This window comes from Balaenoptera musculus, chromosome 20 (genome assembly GCF_009873245.2).
Source record: "Balaenoptera musculus isolate JJ_BM4_2016_0621 chromosome 20, mBalMus1.pri.v3, whole genome shotgun sequence".
Lineage (NCBI taxonomy): Eukaryota > Metazoa > Chordata > Mammalia > Artiodactyla > Balaenopteridae > Balaenoptera > Balaenoptera musculus.
The window spans coordinates 48,720,013-48,736,824 of NC_045804.1; the positions used below are offsets into that span (position 1 = coordinate 48,720,013).

General features: G+C 50.9%; 1 protein-coding gene across 9 annotated transcripts in view; it reads left to right on the forward strand.

Annotated features, from left to right (window-relative positions):
• The window catches only part of SLC13A5 (solute carrier family 13 member 5), a 29,467-nt gene extending 19,890 nt beyond the window's left edge, over positions 1-9,577 (forward strand). For 5 of the 9 annotated variants that reach the window (XM_036835948.1, XM_036835955.1, XM_036835949.1 and 2 more), the window contains 2 exons: positions 2,606-2,743; positions 3,902-6,094. In XM_036835948.1, the coding sequence (XP_036691843.1) occupies positions 2,606-2,743; positions 3,902-4,027 (264 nt within the window). In that variant the 3' untranslated portion in view covers positions 4,028-6,094. The other 4 variants (XR_005017716.1, XR_005017715.1, XM_036835954.1 and 1 more) reach the window with 4 other exon arrangements.
• The last annotated feature ends 7,235 nt before the right edge of the window (positions 9,578-16,812 follow it).

The window sequence follows — 16,812 nt, forward strand, 5'->3', positions numbered from 1 at the left end:
GAATGGTGGGAGGGGAGAGGATGTTCCGGGAAGATGGAGTAGCCCACATAAAGGAAATGGGAGCATGACTGAAAACTCCCAGAAGCCTTGCTTGGCAAGCTCAGGGACTGGGGATCAGTGGGCACTGAGCCCAGAGAGGCTGTGGGTGGTGGTGGGTGGGGATGCTGAGTGCCAGGCTAAAGGGCTGTGTTCCGTGGGCAAGCATGTTTTTGAATTGGGACTGAGAAGAAAGCAGAGCTTATAGGAAGCTCGACTGTGACCTTCTCTTGCATTTCCTTTTGTCACTCATCACTTGGCAGTACCAACCTCAAGGTGGTACAGAAAAAGCCCTAGGTTCGGAGTCAGAAGACCTGAGTCCAAGTTGTGGGATCCTCAAACCCGTCACTCAAGTTCTTTCCCCTTCTCTTGTGCTGAGGGTCAAGTAGGATGAGGGCTATGAAAACCCTCTGTAGATGCAAAACGAGCCAGGGAGAGGCTGAGGCTGTCATTCTGGAGTTGGGAGGACAGACTTACAAAGGCCTCAACACAGGATTGAAGTTGGTAACTTTTCATTCAGTTGCCAGGGTGTCCACGTGTATAAAAAGCAAACCCAAGTGATTTTCTCCTTTTATTCCAAGTGAAGATGGAAGTGTTAGAAAGAGCAAGGTGGCCCATCTCCCCCTCCCCTAAGCAGGCTGCCCAGGGCGAAAAGATGCCGAGGAGCGTCTTCTGATGCTGGTCGTGCCGTAGCGAGGACTCCTTCCCCTAGCAGAGGCCTGGCTTTGTCACCTCCAGATGCTAGTCAAATGGGGGTCTTCACCTGAGTGGGTGGCCAGGCCCTTCGAAAACAAGCTTTTCTAGAATCCGAAGCCCCGAGTTAGATTCCACACAGACCTCACGCTCCTGCCTCAGCACCCACCTGCAGGCAAGGGGAAGGTGGTGACCCCCAGCTGGGTCACAGAAGCACATGGGGTGCACACACCATGGGGAAACCAGGAAGCAGACTGGTTCCTCTCAGTTACTCCTAGAGGGAGTGCAACTGGCGCAGCCTTTTCAGAGACCTGTTTACCCACGGGAACCATAACCTGAAACCCGCTCATACCCTTTGACTCTGGGAATCTTTTTTTTTTTTTCCAATAAAAAAATATTTATTTTTTCCTATGGTTTAGAATATATCAATACAGTGATACATGTAAATATGTTATAATAAAAACCCCTATATTAAAAGTATATGCTAAAATACTTTCCTGATAGTGGTGAAAATAAAGAAAATTGGAGGCCACTGGTAAAAAAAATATTATGTACATATTTATATTTTGTGCATAGAAAGGTTTAAAATACAAGGTTTGTGAAAATAAAACGACAAGGATTTAAAAAAACCCAACTGCTAAGAGATTACACCAGACTCTGGGAATTTTATGTCCAGGAATCTGTCTTAGGAAAATCATCAGAGATGCCTACAAGCTTATATTATAAAGATGCACATCAAAGAATTATTTGTTATAAAAATACTTCCATAATAGCAGGGGACTGATGAAATAAGTTATCATATATTCATACAATGTAATACTATCAAGCCATTAAAAAAAAAAAAATCAGTCCTGAAGGGTAGCTCATAAAATGGGAACACATAATTTTTCAAAGCTGAAAATGTGATACATACACATAGCCAGAAAACGTCTAATAATACCAAAGAGTATACAGACCCTTACGCTCTAGCTTCCTCCCTAAAGACAATTCCTGTTATTAATTCCTTAGGTATCTTTCTGGACGTATTACACATGCACACACAGACACACACACTCTCCTTTTAAACAAATGGCATTATTCCGTGGTCCTGTTCTGCACCTTATTAAATCTAATCATATATCATGGAGATCCTTCCATTGTTAGCACATAAAACCTACTCAATTCTTCTTTTCAGCTGCAAACTATTCCATTGTTTGTATATATGTATTTTATTTGACCGTCCTGCTATTGATGGCCATTGAGTCTGTTTCCTGTGTGTTTTGCTGTTACAATATTGCACTGAACATCTCTGCATATGTGTCTGCTCTCATGTGCAAGTAGATCTGCATGATAGATTATTAATTTTGATATTGACAGACATTACAAATTATTATATCATTCATTCATTCAACAGATATTTATGAGCATCTGTCTACTCTGTGCTAGATGTGGCTGAATTTTAAGCTTTAAACAGATGGATACCAAATTCCATACACAAAATGATCCCAAATGTGTATAAAAACACACACATACAGAGGCACACACACAGGTGAGAGATGTGGTCCCTGCCCTCTAGGCCCTCTCTGTGTCAGGACAGACAGACATGTGCACACATGGCCTGGAGGAGTGCCCAGCATGGTCTCTGGCACATAGTAGGTGCCCAAGAAGTAGATGTTGAGTGAATTGAGGGGCTTCAGAAAGGCTTCCCGGTAAGTTTAGCCTTCAGGGTCCAGCAGAGTTATCATCCAGATGTGGCAAAGGGTAGAGGGGCCAGCAGGACAGAGGCACAGAGGTGGGAATGTACACAGTACATTAGGGAAAAGCTTTTCAGAGTGACGGCCCCCAGGAGCTTCTGTTTTCTGCATCTGTGACGTTGTAGTGCTGTGTTTTTCCCCAGTCACGTTCCATTGGCCTCAACCCGCTGTACATCATGATCCCCTGTACCCTGACTTCATCCTTTGCCTTCATGTTGCCCGTGGCCACCCCACCTAATGCCATCGTGTTTTCCTATGGACACCTCAAGGTTTCCGACATGGTAACGCAGCCGCTTTTATTCACTCCTATCACCTATGATGCTTTTGTCATGAGGGATGCCCCATTTGTTAATGACCTGTGGTGTCAAACAGTTTGGGACCAAATGTCCAGACCTAGCTCATTATTTGCATTTATATGCAGCTTTTTCCTTCTTTTTTGACACGATCTCTTGTTTCATAGACTGCTCTGTCCCCCAAAGCTGAGAGGCGGGTTACAGAATCTCCCACCTGGAAGTGCCCGAGCAGCCGCCAGGGGAGCCTTCACTGAGCACTGGGAAGGGGTGAGGGTGGGAGTCCCACATGGACGAGATGGACTTCACAATCTAGTAAGAACCCGTGAGGACAGTCAGGAGGGGCAAGGCTGAGATGAGGGGAAATGTTAATGACAGCCAAAGAGATTGACAGAGGTGTCTACAGACATGGAAGCAGGCAGGGGGAGAGACACCACTGCCTGGGAGCAGATGCTGCCTTGGAAACAAATGCTGCCAAAGGAGGAACTCTTCAGTTCTGCTTTGGCTTTATCCCAGCCTCCGGCGGGAGGAGGGCACCTCTGCAGCTCCGGAATGGGGAGAGGCAAGTGGGCAAACAGGGGAGGCCAGGAAAGCGGGTCCCTCCCTCGGCCCAATCGGGTGTTAGTTAACTCAGAGCCTCCGCTGGGTATCTCTGGGACTCCATGGAGCATTCTCACACAGAGGGTGGGTCCCAGAAACCAGGAATTGCAAACTCAATTCCAATCCCCAGTGAAAATCCTGCCACAGGGTTTGAAAGCAATGGTTAGTGAGCACCCAAAGAACGCAGAGCAGGCCCTAGAAAGGCCAGCACGTGCCTGTGGGACGGTGAAGGCGCTGGGGTCAGACCCGGGCCCCTCCAGTAACTCCCTCGCCTCCCTGAGGCCCAGTTTTCCAAACGTCCCAATGGGCCTGAAGAGCCCACCCGTGCTGCCTGTTTCCCAGGCTGCCTTAGCAGTGGTGATTCTTACTGGACACGAAGTTGCTCTGCCTGGGGGGTGGGGAGAGCACAGGGCCTGGCCTGGGGACGGGAGGCCCAGCAAACAGCCTTTGTTCCCTTCTCCCAGAGTGCTGGTTCCCAAGGCCCGTTCACCTTTGTTCTGACAGCCTGGCAGACCCGAGGGTGCTGACTCTGACCCTGTTTTTTTCCAGATGAAAACAGGACTAATAATGAACGTCATTGGAATCACCTGTGTGTTTTTGGCCGTCAACACCTGGGGACGGGTCATATTTGACTTGGACAGTTTCCCTGACTGGGCTAATGTGACAGCACATTGAGACTTAGGAAGAGCCGCAAGACCACACCCAAGGCCCCTGCCCTCCTGAGGACACCCGAACCTTCCAGTACAACTTGTAGCAGAGCTTTGGGGTTCATGCCCCAAGGTGACCCCACGATGCCCACACCCCACGGAGACCCAGCCAACGGTCCACCTCTTCCTCCACGCCTGGGGTCTCAGCTGGGGCCGGGTGTCTGGAGGGCAGGCTCGGAAGTGAAGGGAGCCTCCCATAAGGCTGCTGGCGTCCATCTTTCCTGAGGGCCTGCCATCATCTCTGGGACAGGCAGGGTGCCACCCCCACTAAGCCTCGAGCTGGCCCCATGGCTGGGCTCTGGTGTTCTCTCGTCATCTAAATGGCAATCAGATCCCAGCTCTGGAGGTGGAAAACAACCTTCCAGAGCCTGTGTCTCTCCCAGCTTACCTTGGGCTGCCTCAGACCCCTCCTGTCACTTGGAAGGGACAATCCAGCCCGGGGACAAAGTGTCTGGTCCTGGGCAGCTTTCCTCCGCTGGAGCGAGTGGGAATCAGAGCCTCCTGGGACCACCAGGAGTATGGTGCCACCGCAAAAGGATGAGGAATTTGAGTCGATAACTTCTGGATGACACCACCCCACTGTCACCCCACTGACGGTTCACTGCTCCATCTGAACTGACAGTTTGGACCCCCTTCCCAGCTCTGTGGGGCACCTCCTTCAGCTCCTAGGCCCCTCTGTTGTCTGGCCGACATTTGCTGGAATCTGCCCCTTTTCTCCCAGGCAGGTCAGTTTGGCTCTTCCGGGAGATGCTTTTCCTGCCCCACGACAGCTGGGATCACACTCCAAGTATGGGCAGTGATGGCCTCCTTTGGGGCCACAGGCGGAGGTCTAGGTCCTCCCTCACCTGCAGACCCAGAGGGAATACCTGTTAACCGCCAAAAGCAGGGTTCCTTCAGGGTTTGTCTGTCATGCCAGAGTTTGGGCACCTCTGGGGAAAGCCTCCCTCTGCTGACTGGTCTTGGCAGTCTAGCCTGCTGCTGACAGAGCATCGCTGAGAGCAAGCAGTGCCCGGCGGTCCCTGAGCAGACAGCCCCTGCCCATGGGTGAATCTACCTGAAGTTGCTGGACAAGGACTCCAGAGTGGCCTGGGAGCCCTCAGAACAACCTGTGAGAGACACATGAGAGGATCCTATCCTCCTACCCACCAACCCAATTTTCTTTCCTTCTTGTGCTGTTCCATTGATGGTATTTTTCAGAGCAGGAGTAAGTCTGGGAACCCAAGGAACCCCCATGCCCCACCCGAGGACCAAGCATCCCACCTGGTTCCTTGGGTGGGATGATGTCTGAGTGCCCGGTCTGTCTCCCATGGAAGGTACATGGCGCTGTCTCTGGCTTTCTGCTGTGTGTGGGGTGGGGGTGGGCAGGCAGGTGGATGAATGAACACTTACTGCCCACCTCCAGTGTGCCAGGCCTCCCCGGCCCTGGTGCATCTGACAGTCATCTCATTCAGTCTTTGCAGCAGCCTGCGAGATAGGCAGGCATTATTAACCTCCTCTGTCTTTCATTAATACTGGGGCTCAGAGAGGCCACGTCATGTCCAAAGTCACACATCAAGTTAGTGGTGGCTAAGGTTCCAATTCGGATCTTCCGCTGCCATGTCCACTGCTGCTTCCTCTAGCCATTAAGGGCCTTGGCCTTACAGGGACGGTAGGGAAAGGTGGGTGGCCAAGAGCACGTCTACCCCAAGGCCCTGCCTGCTCAGGGATCATTCACAAGAGCCCTTTCTGCTGCCTCCTCTGAGATGGGCTTAGGTCAGTCCTGGAACAGACAGGGCTGGTCTTTGCCCAGAGAAATAAAGCCTTTGGTTGGAGAGAGCAGTACGGAAATGGCTACCTGCTCCCCTGCCAAGATAAAACCGACCCACCCCTCTGTCACTGCTCCCTACACTGCTGTTGTTGACATGTCTGCCCCACCAGTGAGGGCTCCCAAGGACTTGCACTGCCTGCTGGGTCCAGTGCTGGCCCTATGGCTAATCCACAGCAGGCCACCACAAGTGTGATTGGTAAATAAATGACTGATCAGTGTTGTCAATTAGATGTATGCCTGGTGGTAGTGAGCAAGGTCAGTGAAGGCCATCCAATGTGGGCAGTGAAGGATGAGTAGGACTGGCCAGGCTGATGGGGGAGGATGTGGTGGGGTGGGTGGAAGGGTGGGGGGATTCCATCTGGTAGAGGAATGATAAGAAAGCTGGGCAGGGGTTCAGGAGAAAAGATCCCAAGGTTGAGGAGGCTGACCAAAGGCTGTTTCTAAACAGCATCTCTTGAAGTTGGCTGGAGTTGCACTAACATTTATGGCCAGTGCCAATCAGGATTGCTTTCGGCTGCAAGTAAGAGAAAACCTAGCTAACAGCGGCTTAAATCATAAGGGCATTTAACGTTTACTTAACAAGAAGTCTGGAGGTAGACGGTTGCTGGCACTGGTCCAGCAGCTCACTCGGGCCACCAAAGACTTGGGATTGATCGTCCACTCTGCTATCTTAAGGGTGCTATGCCTTTACTGTCATGCTTGACCCTCATACTATATACACATCTGCATTGAAGGCAGGAAGGAAGGTGTGCGAGACGGGGGCATGATGGTGCCTACTGCATCTTTCCCTTTTATGAGGAAAGCAAAAGCTCTCTCAGAAAGCCCTACAATCTTCCCTTCATGTCTTGTTGGCCAGAACTAGATCATATGCCCACCCTTAGGCCAATCACTGACAAAGGGGAATTGGAATACCATGAGACCAATTAGGACTCATTTCTTGGGCTTGGGAAATTGGCCTATGTTTCCTGAAATCAAGAGGTTTTCACCTACTACAAAATATGGCTTCCGGCAGGGGAAGAAAAGGGGGAGCTGCTGGGTAGGTGATGAACCAGGGTCTGCTATTATGACCCCTTCAGAGGGCTGCCCTCACTCCAGGCTACTTGAGTGGCTCCCTTTCCATGGAATTCAGTAGAAACACATTCCTGGGTAGGAAGAGAGTATGTGTTTGGTCAAGGGCTTCACCTCTGCCTCCACTTCCAGGAGAACCACTGGATTGGGAGGCTAGAGTCTGAGTCATGGACCAAGCTCAGTCCTGACGTCGGATACTGAACAAGTCAGTCCACTCTCTGGGCCTCAGTTTCCATCAGGAAGGGGCTGGACTAGAGCATCTGTAAGGGCCTTTCCCCAGAGTCATGAATACCCTTACCTCACTGACCCTTCATCTGCTTGGGCCAGATGCAGCCCCTGCCGCATCCCCATGATGTCTTGGCTTAAAGTCTATTACATGGCCCACTCCCTGCTCCCATCTGGGTCTTAGCCATTTGCTGAAAGCCCTCTGAGACCTTTTCCCCATTGATATTTTGCCTCTTATATTTTGTAAAGAGGTTCTACCCAAGACCCTTGATTTCTCTCTTCTTAGCATACATCAGACATTTGGGCCCAAGGTTAGCTGAACACATAATCTTGACCAGGATTGCTCTCTGAGCTGTTTTGCCAGGGACTTTTGACTCCACAAGGATCCCATGCATTCCAGGGTTCCTTATCCTTTGATCCTGGAATTGGGATCCTTCCCTGTCCCTCTGAGCGCCTCCTCTGGCAAAACCAGTGAGCAGGGCATCTCCCTGGGACAGGAAAAGTCTTCCCTCCTCCCCACCATCCCTTACACACAAGAATAATGGATAATGAAACTTTTGCTCTGGACTTCAAGCAGGGAGTCAGCTCACTAGCACAGAGTCCAATTCTCAGGATGAATACGGACATTCCCTGGTAGGACCCTTGATGGCATGTTCTTTTTGGGGAAATAAAGACCAAATGCTGGACCGTCTGGTTAAAAACTACACCTGGAAGTCCTATTCTTAGCTCAGAACTCCTTTTTCTGGGGTACTCTCTCCCCCGGTCCCACATCCTCTTAAAAGCCTTGTCTTCCAACCCACCAAAGAAGCTTCTTTTCACATTAAAAAAAAAATTCCATCATGATAAATCTTCCACATCATGGGATGGCTTTTTACATTCTCCAACAGAAAGCTTACCATTTCCGGCCAAAATCCTTGTGCTCAGATAGATATTCAGTTTATTTCCTGTGGCGTCCTGAGCCAGGATTCAGGTTCTCACTTCCCTGCCCCAGAAACGCCTTCCAGGCGCTTCCCTGATATGCTTGTGCAAATGCCCCCTTCCAGGCGCTTCCCTGATATGCTTGTGCAAATGCCCCCTTCCAGGCGCTTCCCTGATATGCTTGTGCAAATGCCCCCTTCCAGGCGCTTCCCTGATATGCTTGTGCAAATGCCCCCTTCCAGGCGCTTCCCTGATATGCTTGTGCAAATGCCCACTTCTACTCTCAGAGACATAGGCCGCCCACTGCCAGCAGTGTGAGAGCAGCATTTATGTCCCTGCTTCCAGCTATCAAGGGTAGAGAAATATGACAATTCAACCTCAGAACACCCTGTTATCCAATCAAGAAATTTTAACTAGTTTTTATATCTAAAAAGTTACCATGAACACAGTGAAAAAATTCCAACAGTACAAAAAAGTATTGAGACATGTCCCTCCACTTTAGACCTTGAGGCCTCCAGGCCCTTCCAGAAAGGCAACCATTGCCCAATAGTTTCTTACATGTCCTTCCAGACATGTTACATATACAGTCGGCCCACAGGGGTTGGCTCCAGGACCCCTGAGGGTACCAAAATCTGCGGATGCGCAAGTCCCTTGTATAAAATGGCCTAGTATAGTCGGCACCCCCGTATCTGTGATCCTGCATGATGGTTGGTTGAATCTGCAGATGCAGAACTCGAGGATACAGAGGGCCAACTGTATACAAGCTTACGTAATAGATATGTGTCCTCTTTATTACATCTGGGAGCATACTATACACATTTTCTGTCCTTGTTTCCACCCCTCCCCCTTAATTTATTTGGAGATCATTCCATTTCAGGACATACTAAGTTTGACTTTATTTCCCCATTCAATAGTTAATTTTGTTTTTCTTTTTTCTTTTTTTCTTTTTGGCTGCTCCCCAGCTTGTGGGATCCTAGTTCCCCGACCAGGGATTGAACCCAGGGCCTGGAAGTGAGAGCACCGACTTCTAACCACTGGACCACCAGGGAATTCCCAATTTTGGTTTTAAACTGAGGTAAAATTAAATTCAGTGAATTGCACAGATCTTAAGTGTACAATTCAGTGATTTAGACAACTGTATAAAAGGTGTAAGCAACACCTCATTTCCATCTCCTTAACCCCTGAAGGTTCTCTTGCCCCTTCCAGGAATCTACACCTTCTTGAGGCAACCACTGTACTGATTTCTGTCAGCATAGGTTGGTTTTGCCTGTTGAAATTTATGTAAATGGAATCCTACAGTACCTACTCTTGTGTCTGATTTATTTTGTGCAACAAAATGCTTTAGAAATTCATTCCTGTTGTGTGTATCCATTCATTCCTTTTATCGTTGTTGCTAACTAGTGTTCCACTGTATGAATATGCCACAGTTCGTTTATTCTCCTTTGATGGACATTAGGTTTGCTCCAGTTGAGGGCTATCTGAATAAAGCTGTTATAAAATTCTCTGCATACGTCTTTTTGTGGACATATGTTTTCACTTCTCTTGGCTGTGTGCCTAGGAGTAAGCCTCAGTCTTTTTAAAAGCTGCATAGTATTCTATTGTAAGTGTATACCGTATAATAAACAAGACCCCTGTTGATGGGCATTTGGGTCATTTCCAATCTTTTGCTAAGACTGTAATAAACATGTCTGTACTTAAATCTTTGTAAATGTACATGAGTAGAATACTTGCCTAGAATGGCATGCTGGATGAAAACGTGTATGTATTTAAATCTGGGACAGAGGGGAATTCCCTGGCAGTCCAGTGATTAAGGTTCTGCACTTTCACTGCTGAGGGCCCGGGTTCCATCCGTGGTTGGGGAGCTAAGATCCCACAAGCTGCGTGGTGCCTCGGCCCCGCCACCCCCCAAAAAAAATCTGGGACAGATATTGCCAACTTGCTTTCCAAAAAGGCTGTGCCAATATATATTCTCAAGAACTGTGCATGAGGACTTCCCTGGTGGCACAGTGGTTAAGAATCCGCCTGCCAATGCAGGGGACACGGGTTCGAGCCCTGGTCCGGGAAGATCCCACATGCTGCGGAGCAACTAAGCCCGTGCACCACAACTACTGAGCCTGCGCTCTAGAGCTCGCGAGCCACAACTACTGAGCCCGTGTGCCACAACTACTGAAGCCCGTGCGCCTAGAGCCTGTGCTCCGCAACAAGAGAAGCCACCGCAATGAGAAGCCCGCACACCGCAACGAAGAGTAGCCCCCGTTTGCCGCAACTAGAGAAAGCCCACACGCAGCAACAAAGACCCAATGCAGCCAAAAAAACAAAAAACTGCATGAGGCTATATTCTCACATATCCTGAATAACTCTGTATATAATCAAATTTCTCAATCATTGCTACTCTGATAGTTGCAAAATGCTATCTCATGATTTTCATTCTCATTTCTTTAAATTGCAAGTAACATTTATAATTTTTTCACATATTTATAATCCATTTGTGTATCTTTTTTGGGGGGGTAAACTCCTTTTTTCCTATTTTTAAGAGTTTTTTAAAAAGGCCTTTTCTTATTCACTTATAAGAACTCTTTATATATTAAGGAAATTAGTCATTTGTCGTAAGAATATTTATAGTGTATGCTAAAATATGGTAAAACTCTGTTTATTCTTCTTTTTAATCCTCCCCACCTCCTGCCCCCAGCTATTATCACATATTTTTCCATAAGAATTTCTGAATCAGCTTCTCTAGTTCCAAAAAAAACTTGGTTGGCAGTTACCTCTCTGACTATCTCTCTGCTACTCTGCCTCACTTTCCAGGGTTTCCTGACCTCAGCACAATTGGCACTTCAGACCAAATAAATCTTTGTTGCAGGAAGCTGTCTGTGCACTGCAGGATGTTCAGCAGCATCCCGGCATCTATTCACCGGAGACCAGCAGCAACCCCGCACTTCCCACCCCCCACTGTGACAATGAAAAATGTCTCCAGGCATCCCCAAATGTCTAAGAACCACTGACTCATTCTGATCTAACTACACAGGCCTCTTTGCTGCTCCTAGGGCACACCAAGTACACTCCTGCCCCATCACCTCCTTTAAATCTCTGCTCAAATGTTACTACTACTCAGCCTGTTTTAAATTGTAACTCCCCACCACCCCACACTCTCTATAATGTCTTTGATTTTTCTCTATTGCATTTTTCATCTAGCGTACTATATAATTTACTTCTTTAGTTCTTTATTTTGTTTGTCTATCTCTCTCCCATCTTTAAGACTGTAAGCCCCACGAAGGCAGGGATTTTTGCCTGTTTTGTTCAATCCTGCATTCCTTGTGCCTAGAACACACCTGGTACACAGTAATGGCTCAATACGTATTAGATGACTCAATGAATCAGAATAGGTTTATAGATTAGATGAGAAATGACATCTTTATAATATTGATCCATCCTACACAACAAAATGTTATTTTTCCATATATTAAACTTTTATATCCTCCTGTAAAGTTTTCAAGTTTCTTACAAATAAGAAATACTAAATGTTTTTTGCAGTAAACATTTGCCCAGCCTGTTTTTTCCCATTTGTGGACTTCGGAAGCCAAAATACCTGACTCACAAGGGGTGAGGACAGGCTGCCAGCTGCTTCCCTGGCCAGTGACCGTTGGGCCTGGGGTCATGTCTAGAAGCCCTCGCTGTCTCTCTTCCCCATCACCCAGCCCAGAGTGCTTCCTCCTGGCAGGCCCTCCACCGTGGCTGATGGCACTCCCTAGGTATCCATCTCTGTCCACCTCCCTGAGGGGCGCCAGCTAAGGGATATTGAAGTGATATCGCTCAAGACAATCCCACTGTGTGGGGCCTCCCCAGAGACCCAAGGGCTCACCTCTGAGCTCTCGTGTGGGGCAGGTGACAGACACACTGAGGGTGACTTTCCTTTCCTGGCCAGCTCCCTAGCCTACCAGGAGGGGCCTGTGCTAGGGGACAGATTGTCCAGCAGAGCAGGGGTGTTGGAGAAGAGGCCTGTCCTTGACAGGCTCTGAGAGGAGAGAAAGAGGGGGCTTCCTTCCTGTTCTCTGTTTCCCCAGACCCTTCCAGATGGGCCCCTGCTCCCCACCTTGCACCACACTCCTGCCCAGGTCTGAAGTGTGGGAGTGGTGGTAAGACCTGAGGCACAGCCGAGCTCCGGACTTCCTCCCTGGGTGTGGTCTCTCGCCTGTAAAACAATGACCCTTCTATGGTCTGAGAGCTCTGGGCTGGGCACAGGGCGGGCACTTGGTGAAGCGGCTGCTCTTATGTTATCAGGCATCGCTGCTGCTCCCGGGGTCTCCTTTTTGGCAGGGCCTATGAGGATGCCCATCAGGACCACATGAGCCCCAGGTCCACCCCAAGGTCACCCTGACTATGCCCAAGGTAGCCTCCAGATGGATCTGAAGCTGACTCGGTACCACCCGGGGGAGGAGTGAGACCTTTAGAAGCAATAAGCTTCAAAACGATTACGGGCCCCCCTCCTTTTGCGTAGGTCAACATAAAATAAGATGATGCTTGTGAGGTAAGCCCAGAGGCCCTGACCGCTGGTGTACAAAGTGCTGTGTGGCGTCCTGCCTGCCCTGCCCCCAGCCGGGCCTTACACTGTGCCTGGGACCTCCCGGGGGTGGGAGTGGGGCAGCGGCCCTGCTCAGAGCCCAGAGCGGAGCCGCTGGACAGGCCTGGGCTGTCTCAGAGGCCTGGCGGGGCCTGAAGCTTGCCGCGAGGCAGGGAGGCGGGGGGGGGGGGGGCAGGCTCCCGCCCGCTGTGGGGCTGCGGCAATGTCCCATGGTTCACCACTTCACATTTATAGCTCCAGTGCTTCTCAGCTTACTGTCCCTGCGGTGGGAGGCCCGGCTCTCTGGAAACCGCAGCTGTGGGTAGCTGGATGCCTGCCCGAGTGCTGAGCTGTGAGGGAGGCTCACAAGTTTCCCGGGACGGTGAGCCTCAGCCCCAGCCCCCGCCTCAGGCTTGCCCTGGCCTCTTCCTAGAATCTGGCTGGAGGCTGGGGGGAGCTGCCCAGGTAACGAGGGTCCCTCACCCTGTTAGCCCTCCGTGAGAAGCAGGAACCCTGCCAGAGAGTGGGGTGCTCCCTAAGGCTCCAGTGCGACTCTGGGACAAAGGGGCTGATGGAGGAGGTGAGGCTGAGCCAGAAGGAGGCTCACAGAACAGGGCTGGGGTGCTGGAGCTTGATTCTTTTTTTAAAATAATTAATTAATTAATTAAAGTTTGGCTGCGTTGGGTCTTCGTTGCTGCACGGGCTTTCTCCAGTTGCGGCGTGTGGGCTTCTCATCGCGGTGGCTTCTCTTGTTGCGGAACACGGGATCTAGGCATGTGGGCTTCAGTAGTTGTGGCTCACGGGCTTAGTTGCTCCGCAGCATGTGGGATCTTCCTGAACCAGGGCTCGAACCCGTGTCTGCTGCATTGACAGGTGGATTCTTAACCACTGCGCCACCAGGGAAGTCCCCGGAGCTTGATTCTTGATGAGCACCCAGGAAGCATGGAGTTGCTGCTCTCCAATCCAAATTTCTCACCCTGCGAGAAATTCATCGTGGCGTGGCCCTCAGCAGACCCGTGCAGCAGGTCCGGCTCCATTTGGCCAGGAAGGGGTCTGAAGCTGGGAGACGGTGGGAGGTAGGCGACCTGCCTAGATGCTGGCAGCCGAGGAGGAGGAGCCAGGCTCAGGCCCAGCACCACGAGCCTGACAACAAAGCCCCGTTCTCCTCACTGCCCCATGCAGACCTCGAGTTCTGTCTGAACTAGGGAGTGGGCCCCTGCTGGCCTGACCATGCAGACCTCGAGTTCTGTCTGAACTAGGGAGTGGGCCCCTGCTGGCCTGACCATGCAGACCTCGAGTTCTGTCTGAACTAGGGAGTGGGCCCCTGCTGGCCTGACAGAGACCTGGCTCCTGTGCCCCTCGCTGTGAAGCTGCCCGGCTCTGGCTCAGTTAAGGGGCTGACTCCCCGCCCTGTCCCTCCCCCACCCCCCAAGGCCTGGGCCCTGACAAGGGCAGGTCAGGGAACGAGGGAGGGAGTCCGGGCCCAGGCATGAGACAGCCCTCTGGGGCGTTTGGAAGCTCTCACCCTGCAATCGAGGGAAACCCCAGAGAGCAAACAGGGGAGGGGATGGGGGCAGGTAAGGCCATGATTACCGGGTGGGGTGCAGAGGGGCCCTGTGGGAAGGCAGGGCTCACCTTGGGGAGGTGAGGCAGGATGGCAGTTACCTAAAAACAGAGCTGATTTTCATAGAAATAGAACACCTACTGGGCGTGTTTCTTTTTTAAAGTTAGGTTTTATTTTGGTGTTCCCTTCCTCAGCAAACATCCCTGGCACGCCAGCCCTCGGTGGTTTCAGCTGGTGACTTGGGCGGCTGGCTGGTTCAGGTCATGGTGCCCTTTATCTGGGACTGTGAAGCAAAGAGCAATTCAGTTCTACATTTACTGACCCCTGCTAGATGCCTGCTCTGTGCTGAGAGACAGGGTCACAGGGAGAATCGGCTTCCGTCCCTGCCCCCCAAAGGTGTACCCAAGTAAACAATCCTCCTACTGATTGTATAGGAGCAGACGGGGTTAACTCAGCTTGTGTGAATCAGGAAAGCCTTCCCAGCATCTATCCTAGGCATAGTTTTGAAGGATGAATAGTTTTTCAGACTCTCCTTTTTTCTTGCAACAAACAGCAAGCAGGCACTTCCCTGGTGGCGTAGTGGTTAAGAATCTGCCTGCCAATGCAGGGGACACAGGTTCGAGCCCTGGTCCGGGAAGATCCCACATGCTGCGGAGCAACTAAACCCGTGCGCCACAACTACTGAGCCTGCGCTCTAGAGCCTGCGAGCCACAACTACTGAAGCCCACACTCCACAACTACTGAAGCCCGCGCGCCTAGAGCCCGTGCTCCACAACAAGAGAAGCCACTGCAATGAGAAGCCCGCGCACCGCAACAAAGAGTAGCCCCCGCTCGCTGCAACTAGAGAGAGCCCGCGAGCTGCAATGAAGACCCAACACAGGCATAAATAAATAAATAAATAAAAACCCAAAAAACCCCCCCAAAAAAAACCCAAACAGCAAGCAGCCACTATGTGCCAGGTGTCAAACTAGTAACAAAGAGACAGGACACAGGCCCTGCCCCGAGAAGTCTAGTAGGAGAGTCATGTGAATGGTGACAATAATGTCTTAAATGTCAAAATAGAAGTACAAGATGCATCAAAGGCCTGAGGAAGGAACTGTCCGTTCTACGGTGGGACACGAGAGCAAGGGTCTGGGCAAGGAGCTGGCTGAGGCGAGAAGCCGTGTGCTGCAGAAAGTTGTGCTAAGACAGGTGCTGGGATTGGGCTTTCTTGGGCCCAAGTGCTTAGCAAGTCGCCGGGGGTGTGAAACCACCAAGCAGCAGCTGGGAGCAGGCCTGGTGGTTTCAGGCAAGCTGCCTATGGACGAGCCGTGTGATCTGGGGGCGTCTGACAAGTGGGTTCCAGCTCCCACCCCTTCACATATGGCCTGGGTGGCCTGGAGCCCCACACTTTACCTCTCCGCGCTCCATTTCCTCACGTCTAAAGAGATGATTACGAGATGTGAGGAAATGGGATGATACCTGTGAAGGCCCTCTGACAGAGCCCAGGCCTGCCTGCAGCTTATGGATGAACGGGAGCTGGCCTATCTCCCCCACAGGGCTCCCTGGAGGCAGGACTGGGTGTGAGGGGCCACGTGGAGGAAGGGGCAGTGGGGCTTCAGGTCTGTGAGGAGGGACCCAACCCCACTCTTGCTCTGTCAGGGGCGTCTTCGTGAGGCTGACAGGTGGTGTTCTTTGGTGGATCCCAAGATGGGGAGAGGGCCTTAATTAGCCTAGGCCTGGTTAGTCACAGGGGCTGCCTGTGTAAGCATGGCTGGCTTGTGCTCCTTTTTCTCGTCTTTTCTAAATTAGGCCCCTTTGAGCAATGGCAATGCCAGCTTATCTGTGACAACTGTGTCCAATAGCCAGGGCTTTGCCTATCTGACCCTGGGACCCTCGTCAGGGTCTGGGGGAGAGCAGCATTCAGGAATCTTCTAGAGTGCAGAGGCTCTGAGATGGGCCTGACCAAGGGAGGCTGGCCTGCTTCAAGGATGGTGCTCCCTCAGCTCTCTAGGCCCCTGGCTCAGGCCTGAGGCTCAGGTTGGGCAAAGCATCACAAGTATCGGTGTCTTTTCAAGAGCCCAGTGTTGACCTGGCCTTCGCGCAGGCTGCCCTGAGAGGGGCTCCGCCAAGACGAGCCTTGTGAAAGGCCGGTTACCTGCCAGTGCTTGGCGTCCAAAATAGAATCTGCAGAAGCAGCAAAGCCTTTAATTCAATGTGTCTCAACAGCGGGTCGGTGTGGGGAGAACTATGATCTGACTGGTCTTGAGTTATAATTACGGAGTCAGAATAAAAAATTACAGGCATTGTGTGGGCTTGTTTTAAATATAACGTAATCCATACCATCCTCTCTCTTATTTGCTAGATTTGAGGTGGAGTCTTTGGCCGTTGGCACAGGTTCTGCCTGACGTGTAGCAGATAAAAATGGCCCTTGCCCAGTGAAAAGGGCACAGGAGGAAGCCTCCCCAGACCCCTAATGTTCCCGACTGCCCACGGCCCGTAACCCACCAGCCCGCGTGCGCATGGGTCTGTGCAGGCCTCTTTGTTGTTCACGGTATCTGTGTGCTGCACCTCCCCAACCAACCTCCCTGTCGCCAGCCTCTCCCAGCCAGTCTACCAGAAACATCTTCGTAA